At 37.2% G+C, this 18,753-nt stretch overlaps 1 protein-coding gene across 5 annotated transcripts in view; it reads left to right on the forward strand.

The window, feature by feature from the left end:
• Positions 1–18,753, forward strand: part of LOC136836055 (putative leucine-rich repeat-containing protein DDB_G0290503) — a 359,912-nt gene that overhangs the window by 138,339 nt on the left and 202,820 nt on the right. For all 5 annotated transcript variants that reach the window (XM_067099946.1, XM_067099947.1, XM_067099948.1 and 2 more), the window contains exon 12: positions 1,057–1,220. In XM_067099946.1, coding sequence (XP_066956047.1) covers positions 1,057–1,220 — 164 coding nt within the window. The remainder of the gene's footprint in view (positions 1–1,056; positions 1,221–18,753) is intronic.

Consider the following 18,753-nt stretch of genomic DNA (forward strand, 5'->3'; position numbering starts at 1 on the left):
ATGAAAGGCGCAGTATTTGTATCTTCGTAGGAACAAATGCCAAATTTTGAAGGTAATTTGCATTTTTCACAGGTATACAAAGCGTAGACTTTCACATTGGAGCTAACTCACCTTGTCCACCCCCACTTCATGATTTCTCTTCAGCTTTTTCTTTCTGAACTTGGGCTAGAAGAATTATGGGTTGTGTCAGTTGGATGAGAGTGGCTTCCCATCTCTTCCTTGGTGTCACCCTTCTTTAGTCAGTGCACAGGAAAGATACTCCATATATGAAAGGCTGTGATATATATACCCAGGTAATTTAGCATATTGTTTCACTTATAAGCATTACTATTATTTTATATTTAAAAATTTGTATTTGAATGAGATAAAAGAACTTGATATCTCTGAAGGAGCAATTGCCAAATTTTGAAAGTTATTTATTTTTTTTTTCCTAGGTATACAAAGCATAGACTTTTATATTGGAGCTAACCCAGCTTCAGCTTGTCCACCCCACTTCATGATTTCCCTTCAGCTTTTTCATTCTGAATACGGTCTAGAAGAACAATGGTTTGTGTCAGTTGGGTGAGGGTGGCTTCCCCTCTGCCCCATCTCAATGGCACCACCCTTGTTTAGTCAGTGCACAGCTAGTCCATTGCCTGTGCAGGAAAGATACTCCATATATGAAAGGCTATGGTTTATATATCCAAGAAAAATACAAGTTACTTAAAAAATTGGGGATATTCTTACACTTATAAGCATTACTAGTATTTTAGATGTAAAAATTTGTGTGATATTGAAATTAGTCAAGAGAACTTCTAGGTAAAGTAAATGTTGAAAGGGCAATTGAAGTATTTATAATAAAAAATTTTTGCAAAGAAATTCATTGGCAACAATTTATTTTATAGTGCCTTGTTAGGAGGTTTCTTGTTTTTCATGGGTAATTATTCTCAGCCTCGTTTGAATTTTTTGGCAAAAAAATTTTGTTCTTAGTTATGGATCCAAAAAAATGTATACTGTACAATGTAAAATTAATATGAAGTGTGTCAGTGTTACATGATTTTGTCTGTTTTTGAATAGGGAGCCCTGATAGGCAAACACCTGTGGGAAATAGAGCATCTGTGGTGATAGACAAGATACTTGAGGAAACAAGAGAGCAATTAGTTGTTCTTCAAGAACAGCATCAAGCCCTTCAGAATCAACTTAAAGAAATAACAGATGTGAGGAGCAATTTGCAGTCAAAGGTGAGTTAGCAGATAATGCTCGTTTTACATGCACTGCATGTTTTTTGTAGGGATGGATCAAATGAGGGTTGGTAAGGGGGCTTCAAAATAGAAATGTTGATTATTTCACTTGAACCTGCCACAGTTTTGTGATATGTAACTTTGTACTGTACTGTACTAAGATTTTTTGCAAATTTCAATGTTATACAGATGCCCCATGGACTTTTTAGGTTTTGATTTCTTGGGTTTGATTACCTGCTAAATAATGGAATATTATTTGGAGTTTGGCAGCCATTCTCTTCAAACCACAGAAGACTGTGCAATACAAATAAAAAGAAAAATAAAATGTTTAGTAGGCCATAAATGGATACAGTAAATGCGCTATATTTGATAGCATATGACTCCCTTTTTTTTGTTAAACAAGAAAAAATAAGGGGGTTGGGATCAAAATCTACAATGGGGTCTTATGTGCAAAGTTTAAGGTATCTGGTAGGCTAGTGATATCATAGGCCAGCAGTACTTGTACCTAGCCAAACTCTGTGGTACTGTAATAGTTACCAGTATTTATTCATATTATTATTATTGCTGTTATTATTTATATAGAATCACTTGTAACTAGCATTCTTGGGGCCTAAGGGTTGCTGGATATTTGAATATACAGGTTGCTTGAGAGAAAGCCTTCTTAAATGCTATATATGTATCCTGAACTGCCATTTTGTCATCCATTATTAAATATTACATCTAAAACTGAACATTATGCTATGCTCACAAACACTGATGGTAGTTTGAAGAGTGCTTGAATGTATACATCAATGCAGCAATCAACAGACACACACATGCAAACATGCTGAAACTATGCACAGCAGTGAATATAGTACAGTACTGTATTTGCTCCTCTCTCTCTCTCTCTCTCTCTCTCTCTCTCTCTCTCTCTCTCTCTCTCTCTCTCTCTCTCTCTCTCTCTCTCTCTCTCTCTCTCTCTCTTGCTTGTTTATTGACTTATATACTGTAACAGGAATGCATCCTTGTACTTAACATTACTGAAAATCTCATACACAGATAATTTCTTATTTTTTTATTTTCATTTTATTTGCAAATTTAAGATCTCAAATTCATTGGAGCTATCTATTGGAGGCAGAATAGATGGAGGGGGTGTTAAAAAAATCTTTCTGCTATATGTAAGCTGCTTTTGTTTTCTCTTCTAAATTACAGTAAAATTATTATTAAAAATATTTTTTCTAGTGTCCTTGGTTTATGTCTTGTCCAAATTTTTTCTGCTATTCTGTAGCTATATATTTTGGTAACTAAAGCTTAAATGTAAATACATGAAAAATTATTTGCTTAGAATTCCTTTCTGAAATGGGGTATGTTTCTTACATGTCCAAGGGTCTTATAAGCGTTCAAATACAGTGCAAATTAGTCTATTGATTAAAACATACAAAAATTGATTACAGGTATTCCCCTACTTACGATGGGGTTAGGTTCCAAAAAACCCATCGTTTGTTGAAAAGATCGTAACTCGAATATGGCCTAGCCTACACTAGGGTAATCAGTACCATCTATACATATATGGTAGCCTAGCGTACACTACACAGTATACTTTATACATATATGGTATAGTAATTATTAGTGTCAGCTAATTCTGCAGGTTCGATGCAGACTGACATGATAAGCCAGTATTAAGAGAAATTGAATAACAAACAAGGCCTGGCCTGCACTTTCGTATATCATATACGGTAGCCCAGCCTACATTATACTGTATTCTATTTTCACATAACACCGCCGTATTATACAAACATCAAAATAACGAATGTGCATCTTTTCCATGGATCTTTTAAAATGTTATGCTTTACTACACTGTATCCCACTGTTTCTCAACCTTTTTCTGGTGGTGGCCCCCTTCAATCCAGTGCAAGTTGTTGTGGCCCCTCCATGCCAACTCTGAGTTCTTACCCCCCCCCCACACACACACCCGCCTTCCGTCCATCACCTTAATACGCCTAGGGAAGGTATATTAATGGTTCTAGTTTGAGTAGTACCATGTACTCAAAACACTAATTTCAGGCATGAATCAAATACCAATATTAATTGGAAAAATATTTTATTTGAACACTTATCTATTTACAAAAGGAATAAAAAAACAAGGAATACATGTAGGTACAATTGGCTTTATCTTGAAAGGTTTCAGTGGGATCCCTGTGACTGATGCAAGGCTGCCAACTTGTCAATGTTTGGCTTGAAAGCTGTCAGAGAGAGACGTAAATCGCCTCTTTTTTTCTATGTCAAGGCGATTTCGTGTCTTTGACAGCAGGTACATCGCCCGACTGAAACCAGTCTCAACCAAGTAAGACGTGGGAAAGGCAAGTAAGAGCAACTTCACATCTTTCCAGAGTATTGGGTACTTCTTATACACATCTTGATTCATCCACAGCTTCTGGTGTCCTCCACGCTTGAACCTTGCTTGAGCTGTTGTGTTATTCTGAAGTTCAATGAGACTTTCTTGTAGGGTGACATCAACTTCAGATACATCAGCAATGAAGGGATCCACAAACCAGTGTGGCACAGTCATTTGGAGTAGGTCAGAGAAGCGAGTGTCCATATCATTATGCAACTGCTTCAGATGGTCAACATACACTGCTAGGTCATCATCAAGCAGATCGGTGGATATAACTGCTAAGGAAGGAAACTGTGCAAACTCTCGTCTTCCAAGGTTCAACCAGAACAGCTTGAGTTTCCCTTTAAATGTAGTAATTGCCTCCTTGCAGGAAAACATGGTGGAGTTATTTCCTTGAAGCTCTTTGTTCAGAACATTTAGCTTTTCAAATATGTCAGACAGGTAGAAGATGTCACTCTTTGCATCAACAAGTTTCTGTCCAAGTTCTGTCCCACTAAAGAAAGAGATGACACTGTCCCAAAGTGCAACAAAACGGTTCAGGCAATTACCTTTAGAAAGCCACCTGACTTCTGTGTGCAACACAAGTTTTTCAAATTCTTCATTGTTCTTTTCACATAATTGCTGAAAGAGGCGATCTTTCAGTGCACTACTTTTTATCAAGTTGACAGCCTTGATAACATGCCCAAGTGCTTCATGAAGACGTCCTGCTAGGTTTTTGGCACCAGGTGCTGCCGGTGAACAACACAGTGCACACAAACGACATTAGGAACAGCTTTTTTTAAGTAAGCACTGAATCCCCAATACCTTCCTATCATAGCAGCAGCGCCATCTGTTGCACAAGCCACAATGTTCTTGAGTGGAATGTTGTTCTCCCCAAAATAGACCTCAAGTTTTTTGAAGATGGATTCTCCTTTAGTGTCAGTCGTTAATTTCAATGCGAAAAGCATTTCTTGACATATTTCATCTACATCAAGAAACCTCACAAATGCTATCAAAAGAGCAGAATTATCAGGTAAAGTTGATTCGTCGAGTTGAAGCGAAAATCATTCACCTGCAGTTTTGAGATTAATTGGTTTTCAACATCAGCTGCCATCTCATCAATATGGCGTGATACTGAGGAGTTGCTCAGAGGAATAACACTAGTTACCTCTTGTGGACTCTGATTCATGACTGTTGAAAGCACTACAGCCACTGCCGGCATGATCAGAGATTCACCGATAGTATGAGGCTTACCTGCTTTTGCAATCAAATTTGCTATCTTGTAAGAAGCCAACATCCCTCTGTCTACTTTTGCCACTTTTTGGGTAAACATATGATTCACTGTCATCCTTCCTTGGAACTCATCACGTAATTTCTTGAAGAAATCTAGCGGCTTGTCTTTCTTGTCTTTATGTGCAGTCTCCAGATGCTTTTTCAGTTTGCTGGGACGATACTTTCATTTGAGAGTGAGGTCATACACAGCAGGCACATAGGCATTGTAGTATTTTGTGGAGATTCAATGAATCCAAAAGCGAGATATTCAACAGAATACTGTCTGCATTTTTTCTTAGCTGGACTGGTCATGCTTATCTAAAATAAAAAACAAACAAAACTCATTAAAACTCAGTACCGCTATTATTGTCTGGGAAATCATTGCCCTCCACATATTCAAACAAGCAAATAAAAAAGCAAAAGTTATTAGCCATAAAAGATACTCTTACCCCTCCCTCAATAACAAATAAAGTGAATAGATAAATAAAATTCATGACAAGTATGTGTGTGTGTGTACTGAGTGTACATGAAAGAGACTGTGTATGTAAGTATAAATGTATGTTTGTACACTGTATGTAAGTATAAATGTATGTTTGTATGTACATACGTATGTGGATATAAAGTTATCTTTCACAAACCTCTTTGGTAGAACTTAAATCAAGTCTCTTCCTCATTCTATGTTAAACTGAAAGACGGATCTATTGTTGAAGAAGAAACAATATAACGGTTATATTATAACCCATATACCGTTGCTGTTAAAATTGTTTATAAACATCTTAATGGTTGTCGTTGGGAAGTTTACCAGTCAGCATAATCTTTGATAGTTCAGTCTTTTACCACTCTGCCTGCTAGAGAGAGGAGAGAGAGAAAGAGAGAGAGAGAGAGAGAGTTAATGGTTTTTGTCAAGGGTCATAGTTCAGCCTTACCACTCTGCCAGCTAGAGAGAGAGAGAGAGAGTGAAGAGATTATTGAATATTTCACTGTCTGCAAAAATTACCTGGTATATTGAATTGAATGATGTTCAAACTAAACTCAAGCATATTAATGATTTATTTCAAAATATTACACATTTATATATTTTGTGGGTCCTAAATTTTCTGTGGCCCCCCATGGCCCCCCATTTTTCAAATTTTGCCTTGTGGCCCCTGAAAAAATCTCATGGCCCCCAAGGGGGCCATATGGCCCACGTTGAGAAACACTGCTGTATCCAATCATAAATATTCTTATACTGCTTTTGCATTATAAATTCGATCATAGCGATCAAATGTTTTGGTTTGAATCGATCACGCGGTCTTTATTTCGATGCATTTAACTTTCGGTTCAGAGGGCATTTCTTGCTTCAAGTTAGCGTAAATGAATCTCTAGATACTTTATTTATAAGGGACATGTGTATTTTTCGTTATACGAAGTGTTTTTATGTCGAAATATAACTTAAATATGTCTCGTTGTGAAATTATTTTAGCCATTTTTTTTTGTTAGTGGATGACGTTGGCGGCTGGCCCTTTGTTTTGTGTAAACAAAAAAAAAAATCAAGATTCCGTTATATTTTCTCTTGATTTCATCATCATACCACGAGCTTTTTCGTATGTATCTTTTATCGGGCGTGAAAACAGCAGTAATATGTGTTCTTTCATGTCCAGTAGTTTTGATTAAAATACTTTCCAATTTTATTTAAAGGTCGAGTTTCATCCATGTTGCCAATGTACGATAATTTATAGTCATTAGCAGCTTGAACATTCTTTTCTCAGCGTCAGCTACAACTTGCAGCTTAATTTTACTGCAGCAGTATATTTCCTTGCGATCTTTTCTCCAAAGCGGATAAGGGTAGTGTAAAACATATCAGTACTTAATGTCATTTTTAATATAACTACGATAATTGTTTAACCGCACGATGGTTGAAATACAAGCAAAACAGTTGTTATCCGATTTGGTTATTAGCAAAACAACAGAGTCTCGTTCGGTTGTTTATGGCTGCACGATTTTCGCAAGAGTATAAGTTTACTAACAATGCTTTTATTATTCTCTTACTTTTTTAACTAGAAGATGGAATAAAGAGATGGAGAAAAAGAAGTTGGTCTTTCTTGCTGCCTGATTCTACGGCAATTGTAGTGTACGCTGTTGCTTGTGCCCGCTCGAAATTTAAAAATATTTTCTAAATATTGTCGTACCGGTATTAATTGCTAACTCCATCGTAAACTCGAATTATCGTCACTCGTGCACTACCTGTATTTACAAACGCACAAAAATTGCAAACGAACACTGACCTATTTTAACTTCCGACACAACGAGGGCAAGTGAGGTCGGCTCATTGAATTAATGTACCTATTCCAGCCTCTCCCGCCAACGATCGCATAATCGTGACGCTGCCTGATTGTACGTTGTTGCCTCGCGCCAGTCGCCCGAAATTTAAAAATACGTATTTTCAAAATATTGTCATATCGATATTAATTGCTAATCCCATCGTAAAAGCGAATTATCGTAAGTCGAATTATCATAACTCGAGCACTACCTGTATTGTCATAGGAAAAATTGATAAAATATTTCACTACAAGTTACAAGTATAATAGTAGAAAGCAATTCAGCAGATGAAGAAAATTTAAACAAAAGTAAAGGTGATTTTTATCAGAAGCGCTTAACCCATTCTACATTATTCATATGGGTGAAGCAGAAAGAAAAGAAATATGATAAATTAATCCCTCAGTTATCCAGATTAACAGAGCCAAGGCCCTGCCAGATAAGAGCAAGTAAAAAATCCACGGGTGTTCAAAGGCAACTCTATAACCCTTCCTCCTCATACCTTGTCAATACCACATAAGTGTAAACACTAAATAGGTTCATAAACAACAACCATCACACTTTAAACTGAAAATTTTATGTTTTATTTATAATAAAAGTATACAGGCAGTGCCCGGTTATTGGCAGCCTCAGTTACTGGCAATCCGATTTTACGGCGCTTGTCTAGCAACGACGATAACCAGATTTTTGTTGCTGATAACTGGTTATCGGCAGCGCTGATCACCGGTTATCGACGCTGATAACCAGGGATCAGTGCTATTATTGCTGATTTTCGGTTATCGTCACACCATCAGGAACGGAACCCTGCCGATAACTGGGGGCTGCCTGTACCTTACTGTACAGGCAGTCCCCAGATATTGGCGATTCGGTTTTTCGGCACTTGTCTAGCAATGAAAATTGGTAATTTTCGGTGCCTGTATGCGCCAGTTTCCACTTAACAGCGCTGATAATCGCGCATTGGTGCCAATACATACCTAGCAGAGGCGCTGATAACTGAAAATTGGTGATTTTCGGCACTATTGTCACCGAAAATCGCTGAAAAAAAGGCCCCAAAATTTCGCTTATCGTCACGCCATTGTAACAGAACCTCACTGATAACCAGGGACTGGCTGTATACTGTAAATACACTTGAAAAAATAAAAGCAACTTTTTTTTTTCTCTCTCTCTCTCTCTCTCTCTCTCTCTCTCTCTCTCTCTCTCTCTCTCTCTCTCTCTCTCTCTCTCTCTCTCTCTCTCTCTCCATCAGATACACAAGCTGCAGTAAAATACTTTACACTAATGGATGAGTTTCATTTTTTCTAATTTTGTTTGAACATGAATACTGTGATAAAACAACTTTTTCTCTCACTTGTGTGCGGTTCCAAAACTGCACATTTTGGCCAGCCTTTTAGAAACTTGCATGTAGTTTTGCTAGTTGTCCTCCTACTCCTTCCTGTCCTCCAAAACCACTGTATCATAGAGGTCCTGTACCTCCTTGATGTCTAGAGGGTTCATGGTCATTGAGAGGCATCAAATAGACATCAGACTGCTTACTAGGTGAACCTGGCACATCAACATCAACAAAGGGAATTTCCACTAGCTGAAATTCCTGTTTCCTTCTCTGAAGCATCCAAAGCTTCACCAGGAGTATTATCATTAAAAAGCAATGTCAGATCTTAAATCGAAACAGCCAGCCTACAGTAGCCGTAAAGTCCAGAACCCCATGCAGGCCTGCAAGCTTCATAGCTGCAGCCTTCACTCTCAGCACCACCAACGTGCTTGCCAGCTGCTATTTGCTGACGACACCGGGTCAAGGTTGACGGTTCAGTGTCCTCATTTTCGCCTTTTGCCATGACCTTGCGCGCTTGACTCATCGATGTCTTCTTCCTAAAGTCTGTTGCATACTTCTTCAGCTTGTCCTGGGAAGTCTTGATGTCAGGTAAGGTTGACTGTGCAATGCTGTACTCATTCATCAAATGCTGCCCGGAAATTAGGTATTGTACGTAAGGCCTCATATATATTTGTAACAGTGATGAAATAAATGCAACCTGTTTTAGGTCATTTGTCCTTCCTTCACTAGAATACTGCTCTCCAGTGTGGAGCTCTGCTTCTGCCAGAGATTTTTCTCTTAGAGTGGTTCATGGTGGTAGGTTTCTGTTTCCTAATATTAGCAGTTCTGGTCTATGTCATGCGACCCTTAAAATAATGTCCCAAAACATGATTTCACTACATAGATATATCATGCATAGTGAGAGATGGATTTTTGTTATATTACATGTGGATATGCTTAATGTGTAGGTTTCTTTTTTAGTAGATTATACTAGGCTAGGCTTCCTATGCCTGTCTTATTTTTTATACATTTCATCGATAAGGCTTATGTAAGTTAGCTTTCACTAATTTATACGCCTAGAAGCAAAAGTTCAGTAGGTTAAATACAAATCATCATACAGGCTTATCAAATTTGTGGCTTATGTAAGAATTCAATACTATTTCTTACAATTAACAGCCACTTGCTACTGCATGCAAAACACTGGAATAAACAACAAGTATTGACATAAACAGCAGAATCGACTAACGGCTGTTTTCTGATGTTAGTTACAGTAACTAAAACACATTTATTAAGATTTGCATTACACTTGTCTTCTTATATTAAAAACTTTATTTTTAATGTAACTCCAAAAATAAAAATAACAAATTTTTATTTATCAGTTATGCAATGGAGGAGGTTTTAAGAAAGTATGCCACTATCTTTAAGCAACAGATATTATAGCTGTGGCTGAAGATACAAATAATGAACGGACTCCAAAATGTTTTGGAGGCAAAGGCAACATCTGAAACTGGCAGAATCACACATGTACTTCATCTATTTTACTGCATTTATAGATAAAGTAGTTGCAAATTTTAAACCCAGCTTTAATAATTTATGAAAGAAATGTATCTCTAAATTAAGTTTCATTTGGCAACTAAAGACAGTGATAATGTAGGTAAAATGTAATTAGCTGATGATTTTAAGAATGTTAACAAAACCAGAATGCAAATGGCACATGATTGATCTATTCATATTTTGTAATACAATAATATGACAATAATACTGCGTTATGATTAGATACAGTAAAACAACAGTTTTATTAAAATTGTTGTTCTCAGTACTATACAACTACTATTCGACTTTTGTAAATGGATATCTATTAGTGCAACAACCTCACCAGGCAACAGTCTCTCTCTCTCTCTCTCTTCCTCGACCGTAATACGCATGATCATGCTCCATCCTCCACTAGAAAATTCCAGTTTTTAGAATGCTGGATGAAGGATTGTAAACGTGTATCGACATAAACAACCAAATCGAGAAACAACTGATTAACAATGTCATTTACCTTAACTATCAAGTAGTCAAGCTGTTAAAATTTGCCAATTTTAACAGCTTGACAAATACAGTTTTATTCATCCTTCATGCAATGAAGATCCTAAGAAAAAATATCAGTAAATTAAAGCTGCAGGATATAGCTGAGGTTGAATAAAATGAATAAAGGGCAGGGTGTAAAACGTTTTGGAATAAGTGAAAGTGATGTCTGGAACTGGCAAAATCACAATTACTGCTTTTACAATCAAGTAATGTGCACGTTTTAAACCCAACTTTGTTAATCTAAAAGAAAAAGTATTTATGAATTATATTTCTTCTAGCAACTAATGTCAGCGAAGACGTTGGTAGTAGTCAATCAGCTGAGATTTTGAGAATATAAACAATATCAAATGCAAATGGCATATGATGACAGTGTTTATATTCTGTAATACAGTAACAGTATGATGATAATACATGCAACAATACTGTAATTGGATACAGCAAGTGAAAACCTTTATTTAAATCATCATTATTATAAATATAGCTGTATTGTTTAACTTTTGCAAATAATTAATTTTCTCCAGAAAATATTTTGGTTTTTGGAGCTTTTCGGTTTTTAGAAATACGGTTAAGAGATTGTAAACCTGTATTGTATTAAACAGTTCAAACAAGTGACTGATCCCAAAGGAAGATTGATACTTTCTGGATGTAATAAAGAAAAGCAGACAAGTAAATTGTGAATACATTGAGACTTGGACTTTTAACCAGGTACAGTAACCCCCCGTATTCGCAGGGGATGCATACCACACACGCACACACCCCACGAATAGCTAAAATCTGCGAATAGTTAAAACCCTTCTAAAAACACTTAGAACTGCCTATTTTGATAGTTCAAACACGAAAAAAAACTAAAAATGCCTATACAGGTATTTTCCTACTTACGATGGGGTTAAGTTCCAAAAAACCCATCGTTTGTTGGAAAAAATGTATCTTGAATATAGTCTAGCCTACACAAGGGTATTCAGCACCATGTATACATACATGGTAGCCTAGCCTACACTATAAAGTATACTCTATACATGTGCGGTATAGTAATTATTAATATCGGCTAATTCTGGAGGGTCGTGCAGATTGACTTACGATAATTCAATACAAAGAGAAATTGAATAAAAAACAAGAATTAGCTTAGCATACACTATGGTATATCATCTACATATACGGTAGCCTAGCCTACAATATACTGTACTCTATATTCACATATTAATATCATATTATACAAATATCAACATAACGAATATGCATCTTTTCCATGAATCTTTTAAAATGTTGTGCTTTACTTTACTGTATCCAATAATATTACATATATATATATTCTTATCTTGCATTTGTATTATAAATTGCAATCATAGTGATCTTCAGCGTTTTGGTTTGGAAATAGATTAGGCGGTAAGTTTATTTTTGCCACATTCTTGCTTCTAGTTAGCGTAAGTGAATCTCTAGATACTTTATTTATATGGGGCAAGGTTATTTTTCATTATACGAAGTGTTTTTTAAGTCGAAATATAACTTAAATACATCTCGTGAAATTAATTTAACCCTTAACCCTTAAATGCCGACTGGACATATCGTAAGTCGACTAAAATTGTCTGTCGGGTGACGAGTGGACGTACTGTACGTCGACTATGAAAAATTTCAACCTTCGGTCAACTTTGACTCGACCGAAATGGTCGAAAAACGCAATTGTAAGCTAAAACTCTTACATTCTACAATCATTTACCTTCGTTTTGCAACAAATTGGAAGTCTCTAGCACAATATTTCGATTCATGGTGAATTTTTGAAAAAACTTTTTCCTTACGTCCGCGCGGTAACTCTGCCAAAAATTTCAGAAATTCTTTCGTCATTTTGTTGTAATGTTTGCACCGTTTTATATTAGCCGTTACATAAAGTTTTATATATGAAAATGTGCGCAATTTCATGTAGAATACAACGGAATATAACTCATGGTTGTAGCTTTTATCAGTTTTGAAATATTTTCATATAAATCATGATAAGTGCCAAAATTTCAACCTTCGGTCAACTTTGACTCAACCGAAATGGTCGAAAAATGCAATTGTAAGCTAAAACTCTTACATTCTAGTAATATTCAATCATTTACCTTCATTTTGCAACCAATTGGAAGTCTCTAGCACAATATTTCGATTTATGGTGAATTTTTGAGAAAAAAGTTTTCCTTACGTCCGCGCGGTAACTCGGCCGAACAGCTCAGAAATTCTTTCGTCAGTTTGTCATAATGTTTGCACCGTTTTATATTAGTTGTTACATAAAGTTTTATATATTAAAATGTGCGCAATTTCATGTAGAATACAACCAAAAATAACTCATGGTTGTAGCTTTTATCAGTTTTGAAATATTTTCACATAAATCACGATAAATAGAAAAAATTTTACCTTCGGTCCACTTTAACTCAACCGAAATGGTCGAAAACTGCAATTGTAAGCTAAAACACTTACATTCTAGTAATATTCAATCAATTACCTTCATTTTGCAACAAACGGGAAGTCTCTAGCACAATATTTTGATTTATGGTGAATTTTTGAAAAAAAAAAACTTTTTTTTTTCGTCCGTCTGTTACGAATTCATGCATCATTTTGTGATAATATTTTCTCTGTGTTGCTTTGATCGTTTTACAATTTGTTATATACCAAAATCATCGCAATTTAGTCTACAATACAAAGAAAAAAAATAACTCATTAGCTTTAACCCTTTTGCTCACAGCACGATTTGTATACAATTATATGTGAAATTTTTTTTTGCACTGTCATATATTTCAATATTTATATATGATAATGATATTTTTTTTCATTTCTGATGGTTGCATACTAAACTTCAGTCAATGACAAAAAAGGAGCCAAAAATGAACTCTTAATCTTAAAAACTAAGCATGCTGTGGTTTTAAAAAAAAAAAAAACTTTTTTTCCGCTTCGGCGCTAACTCCCGAACGCCGCCGGCATACGGCAGACACTTTTATAAATAGAGGCTCGGCGTTTAACCCTTAAACGCCGACTGGACATATTTTACTTCGACAAAAATAGTCTGCCAGGTGCCAAGTGGACGTAAAATACGTCGACTACAAAAAGTTTTTTTTAAATATTCGCAGAAAAATACTTATAGGCCTCGTTTGCAAAAAAAATTTTAAATCACTCGCCTTGAGTGATGCTGGGAGTTCACAGATCACGCTGTTGTTTTGTTTACCAGCGTGACCTAGCTGCGCATGCGCGAATTTCTTTCCTAGCCCAAAAGAAAGCATCGGCTAACTCTGCTGAAAATCTCAGAAATTCTTTAGTCACTTTGTCGTAATTTTTGCATTGTTTTCTATTTGCCTTTACATAAAGTTTTATATATGAAAATGTGTGCAATTTCATGTAGAATACAACAAAAAATAACTCATGTTGTAGCTTTTATCAATTTTTATATAATTTCATATAAATCACAATAAGTGCCAAAATTTCAACCTTCAGTCGACTTTGACTCGACCGAAATGGTCGAAAAATGCAATTTTAAGCTAAACCTCTTACATTCTAGTAATGTTTAATCATTTACCTTCATTTTGCAACAAACGAGAAGTCTCTAGCACAATATTTTGATTTATGGTGAATTTTAAAAAAAACTTTTTCCCCACGTCCTCCCTAACTCTGCTGAAAATCTCGGAAATTCTTTAGTCACTTTGTCGTAATTTTTGCACCGTTTTCTAGTAGCAGTTACATAAAGTTTTTTATATGAAAATGTGCGCAATTTCATGTAGAATACAACAAAAAATGACTCATGGTTGTAGCTTTTATCAATTTTGACATATTTTCATATAAATCACGAAAAGTGCCAAAATTTCAACCTTCGGTCAAATTTGACTTGACTGAAATGGTCGAAAAATGCAATTGTGAGCTAAACCCCTTACATTCTAGTAATATGTAATCATTTACCTTCATTTTGCAACAAACGGGAAGTCTCTAGCACAATATTTCGATTTATGGTGAATTTTTTAAAAAAACTTTTTCCTTACGTCCGCACTAACTCTGCTGAAAATCTCAGAAATTCTTTAGTCACTTTGTCGTAATTTTTGCACAGTTTTCTATTAGGCATTACATAAAATTTTATATATTAAAATGTGTGCAATTTCATGTAGAATACAACAAAAAATAACACATGGTTGTAGCTTATATTAGTTTTGAAATATTTTCATATAAATCACGATGAGTGCCAAAATTTAAACCTGTGGTCAACTTTGACTCGACTGAAATGGTCGAAAACTGTAATTGTAAGATAAATCTTACATTCTAGTAACATTCAATCATTTACCTTCATTTTGCAACAAACGAGAAGTCTCTAGCACAATATTTCGATTTATGGTGAATTTTTGAAAAAACCTTTTCCTTACCTCCGCCCGTGGTAATTCTGCTGAAAATCTCAGAATTTCTTTAGTCACCTTGTTGTAATTTTCGCACCGTTTTGTATTAGGTATTACATAAAGTGTTATACATGAAAATGTGGGCAATTTCATGTAGAATACAACAAAAAATAACACATGGTTGTAGCTTATAACAGTTTTGAAATATTTTCATATAAATCACGATAAGTGCCATAATTTAAACCTACGGTCAACTTTGACTCGACTGAAATGGTCGAAAACTGTAATTGTAAGATAAAACTTACATTCTAGTAATATTCAATCATTTACCTTCATTTTGCAACAAACGGAAAGTCTCTAGCACAATATTTCGATTTATGGTGAATTTTTGAAAAAAAACTTTTTCCTTACCCTTCGCGCAATGACTCTGCTGAAAATCTCAGAATTTCTTTAGTCACCTTGTCGTAATTGTCGCACCGTTTTATATTAGGCGTTACGTAAAGTGTTATACATGAAAATGTGTGCAATTTCATGTAGAATACAACAAAAAATAACTCATGGTTGTAGCTTTTATCAGTTTTGAAATATATTTTCATATAAATCACGATAAGTGCCAAAATTTAAACCTACAGTCAACTTTGACTCGACCGAAATGGTCGAAAAATGCAATTGTAAGCTAAAACTCTTACATTCTAGTAACATTCAATTATTTACCTTTATTTTGCAACAAACGGGAAGTCTCTAGCACAATATATCGATTTATGGTGAATTTTTGAAAAAAAAAAATTTTCCTTACCTCCGTGCGTGGTAACTCAGCTGAAAATCTCAGAATTTCTTCAGTCACCTTGTCGAAATTTTCGCACCATTTTCTATTAGGCGTTACATAAAGTGTTATACATGAAAATGTGCGCAATTTCATGTAGAATATAACAAAAAATAACTCATGTTTGTAGCTTTTATCAGTTTTGAAATATTTTCTTATAAATCACGATAAATACAAAAAATTCCACCTTCGGGCAACTTTAACTCGACCAAAATGGTCGAAAACTGCAATTGTAAGCTAAAACACTTACAGTAGTAATAATCAATTAATTACCTTCATTTTGGAACAAATGGAAAGTCTCTAGCACATTATTTCAATTTATGGTGAATTTTTGACAAAAATTTTTTGCGTCCGCGCGTTACGAATTGATGCGTCATTTCGTGATAATATTTTCTATGTGTTACTTTGATCGTTTTACAATTTTGTATATACCAAAATCATCACAATTTAGTGTACAAGACAACAAAAAAATAACTTATTAGATTTAACCGTTTTGCTCACAGCACGATTTGTATACAATTATATATGAAATTTTTTTTGCGCTGTCATATATTCCAATATTTATAATGATAATGATATTTTTTTTCATTTCTGATGGTTGCATACTAAACTTCAGGCAATGACAAAAAAGGGAGCCAAAAATGAGCTTTTAATCCTAAAAACTAAGCGTGCTGTGATTTTTTAAAAAACTTTTTTTTTCCGCTTCGGCGCTAACTCCCGAACGCCGCCGGCATACGACAGACACTTTTGTAAATAGAGGCTCGGCATTTAAGGGTTAACCCCAGATGTTGCCCTGACTGCACAGCCCCTTCGCCCACTCATGAGCTTGTAGCACCCTTTTATTTGGACACTGGACTATGACCAGGCCTTCAAACGCGTGAAGCAAGCACTCTCAAGCCCGCCTGTTCCTGTGTCTTTTGACCCAATTCTGCAAACAATTCTCCAGACCAACTCATCCCGTCTCTGTGGGATAGGCTACGCCCTCCTCCAGAACCATGGCTTCAGACGTCTCTGAGTAGTCCAGTGTGGATCCTGCTTTCTCACAGATGCTGAGATGATGCAACAATTGAGCTGTAGATGCTTGTGGTATCTTGGGAACCTCACAAAGGACTGCCAACCTTCACCCTGCAAACTGACCATCGTCCACTGGTGCCCATCATCAACAGCTACATGCTGGACATGATTGACAACACGCGGCTTCAGTGAGTGAAGGAGCGCATGTCGCAAAACAATTTACTGCCATGTGGTGCGCCAGCAAGTCTATGCATCCCAGATGCACTCCCACGGACCAGTCAGCTACCCCACCTCTGAGGATATGACTGCCTGTGCTGAGGTAATGGCACACATCAGGTCCGTCATCAACGCTACTGCTGCTTCCTAGGACGAGGTTGCCCCAACCATGAATGCCAACCATCCCTTCAGGACATGTCGACACCAGCTCAAGCCGACCCCACCTACTTTTGCCTTCATGATTGCATCACTCCCGGGTTCCTCACGAATCAATATGACCTTTACGCTACCTTACTATCATACTGGAAGCTGCAAGAAGCCTCTCTACCGACAACAACCTCGTGCTCTACAGGGCAAGAATACTGGTTCCCGCAGCGCTGCGTTACCACACACTCACCAGACTCCACGACAGCCACCGAGGTGTCAAGGCTACCAAACATTGTGCTCGACAAACTGTCTTCTGGCTCGGGATAGGCTCGGACATCGCCAACACCATCGCAGCTTGTGAGCCCTGCCAGGTCCTGTGTCCCAGCCAACAGCAGGATCCTCTCCACAATGATGACCACCCAATGAGGCCCTTCGAGTCGGTATCGGATGACTTCTTCCAGGTTGCGGGGAAGTCATTTCTCGTGGTTGCCGACCGCCTCTCCGGCTGGCCTGTGGTTGTCCCTTGCAAGGGCGACACCACTGCCTCCTCGACTATACGGCACTTCTGCCACTACTTAAGAGAGTTGGGTGTTCCTCTGTGCGTACACACAGATGGAGGACCCCAGTTTACCAGCAAAGAATTCGCTGACTTCACAGAGCGTTGGGGTGTACACCACATAACCTCGTCGCCATACTACCCACAGTCTAATGGACATGCCGAGCCGCCGTCAGTGCTGTCAAGCACTTGATCCTCAAAACGGCCCCTACAGGAAGCACCGACTGTGAAGCCTTTGATCATGACCTCCTTGAGTTATGAAACACGTCCAACCACTCAGGTCGCTCTCCTGCCCAGGTACTGTACGGTCACCCTCTCTGTATGTGTGTGCCCACCCATCCTCAGTCGTTCATGGAAGATTGGCAAGAAAGGCCCACAACTGTTACCGCTGAGCTGCTCAAGTGCAGTGCAACTATTACGCCCACGCCCACCCCCTGCCCAGGCTGGATGTGGGCCAACACATCCTCCTCCAGCACCAGACATCCCACCGATAGGACAAGGTCAGGATCGTCATGGGTAGCACTTTATCATGCAAGTATGAGATCTGCCTTCCAAGCAATTGAGTGCTACGTGAGAACTGTTGCTAACTATGTCCAGTGCCCTGTCCCAGTCAATGTCCCAACTCCAATCTCTCTGGTCCCTAGCCCTGACATGGAAAATTCGTTAATTCACTCCAAAGCCCCTCGCAGGTCCCCAAGATTAAACAGGCCTACATTGTGTACAAAGCCCACAGGTGCCACTTACGTAACTTGCTTCGTACATTCATACTTGATAAATTCACTGTATGTTATTTTCCTTGCACACTATTACTTGATAGTCCACTATATGTAACGTGCTTAGTATATTTAAGATACCTCTTTGAATGCAAAAGGGTGAGGGAAGGTGTGGATTACTGTATATATTACTGGTTGTAGAGAATGCCTTCATAACTTGCGCCAACAACACGATGGCAGGGAACACCGGAAACGGCTTTGAAGACAGCATATCTAGAAAAATCGTATACTCCACAGTAGCAAGGAAACGAAGAAAAAGCGCAAGAGAACGCACGGAAAACAGATACCTGGAACGAGGGATCAGAGAAAGACCAAGGTCATGAGGGGGTGGAGGTCACAGAGGAGCTAGGCAATTATAGGAT

This window comes from Macrobrachium rosenbergii, chromosome 56 (genome assembly GCF_040412425.1).
Source record: "Macrobrachium rosenbergii isolate ZJJX-2024 chromosome 56, ASM4041242v1, whole genome shotgun sequence".
Classification (NCBI taxonomy): Eukaryota; Metazoa; Arthropoda; class Malacostraca; order Decapoda; family Palaemonidae; genus Macrobrachium; species Macrobrachium rosenbergii.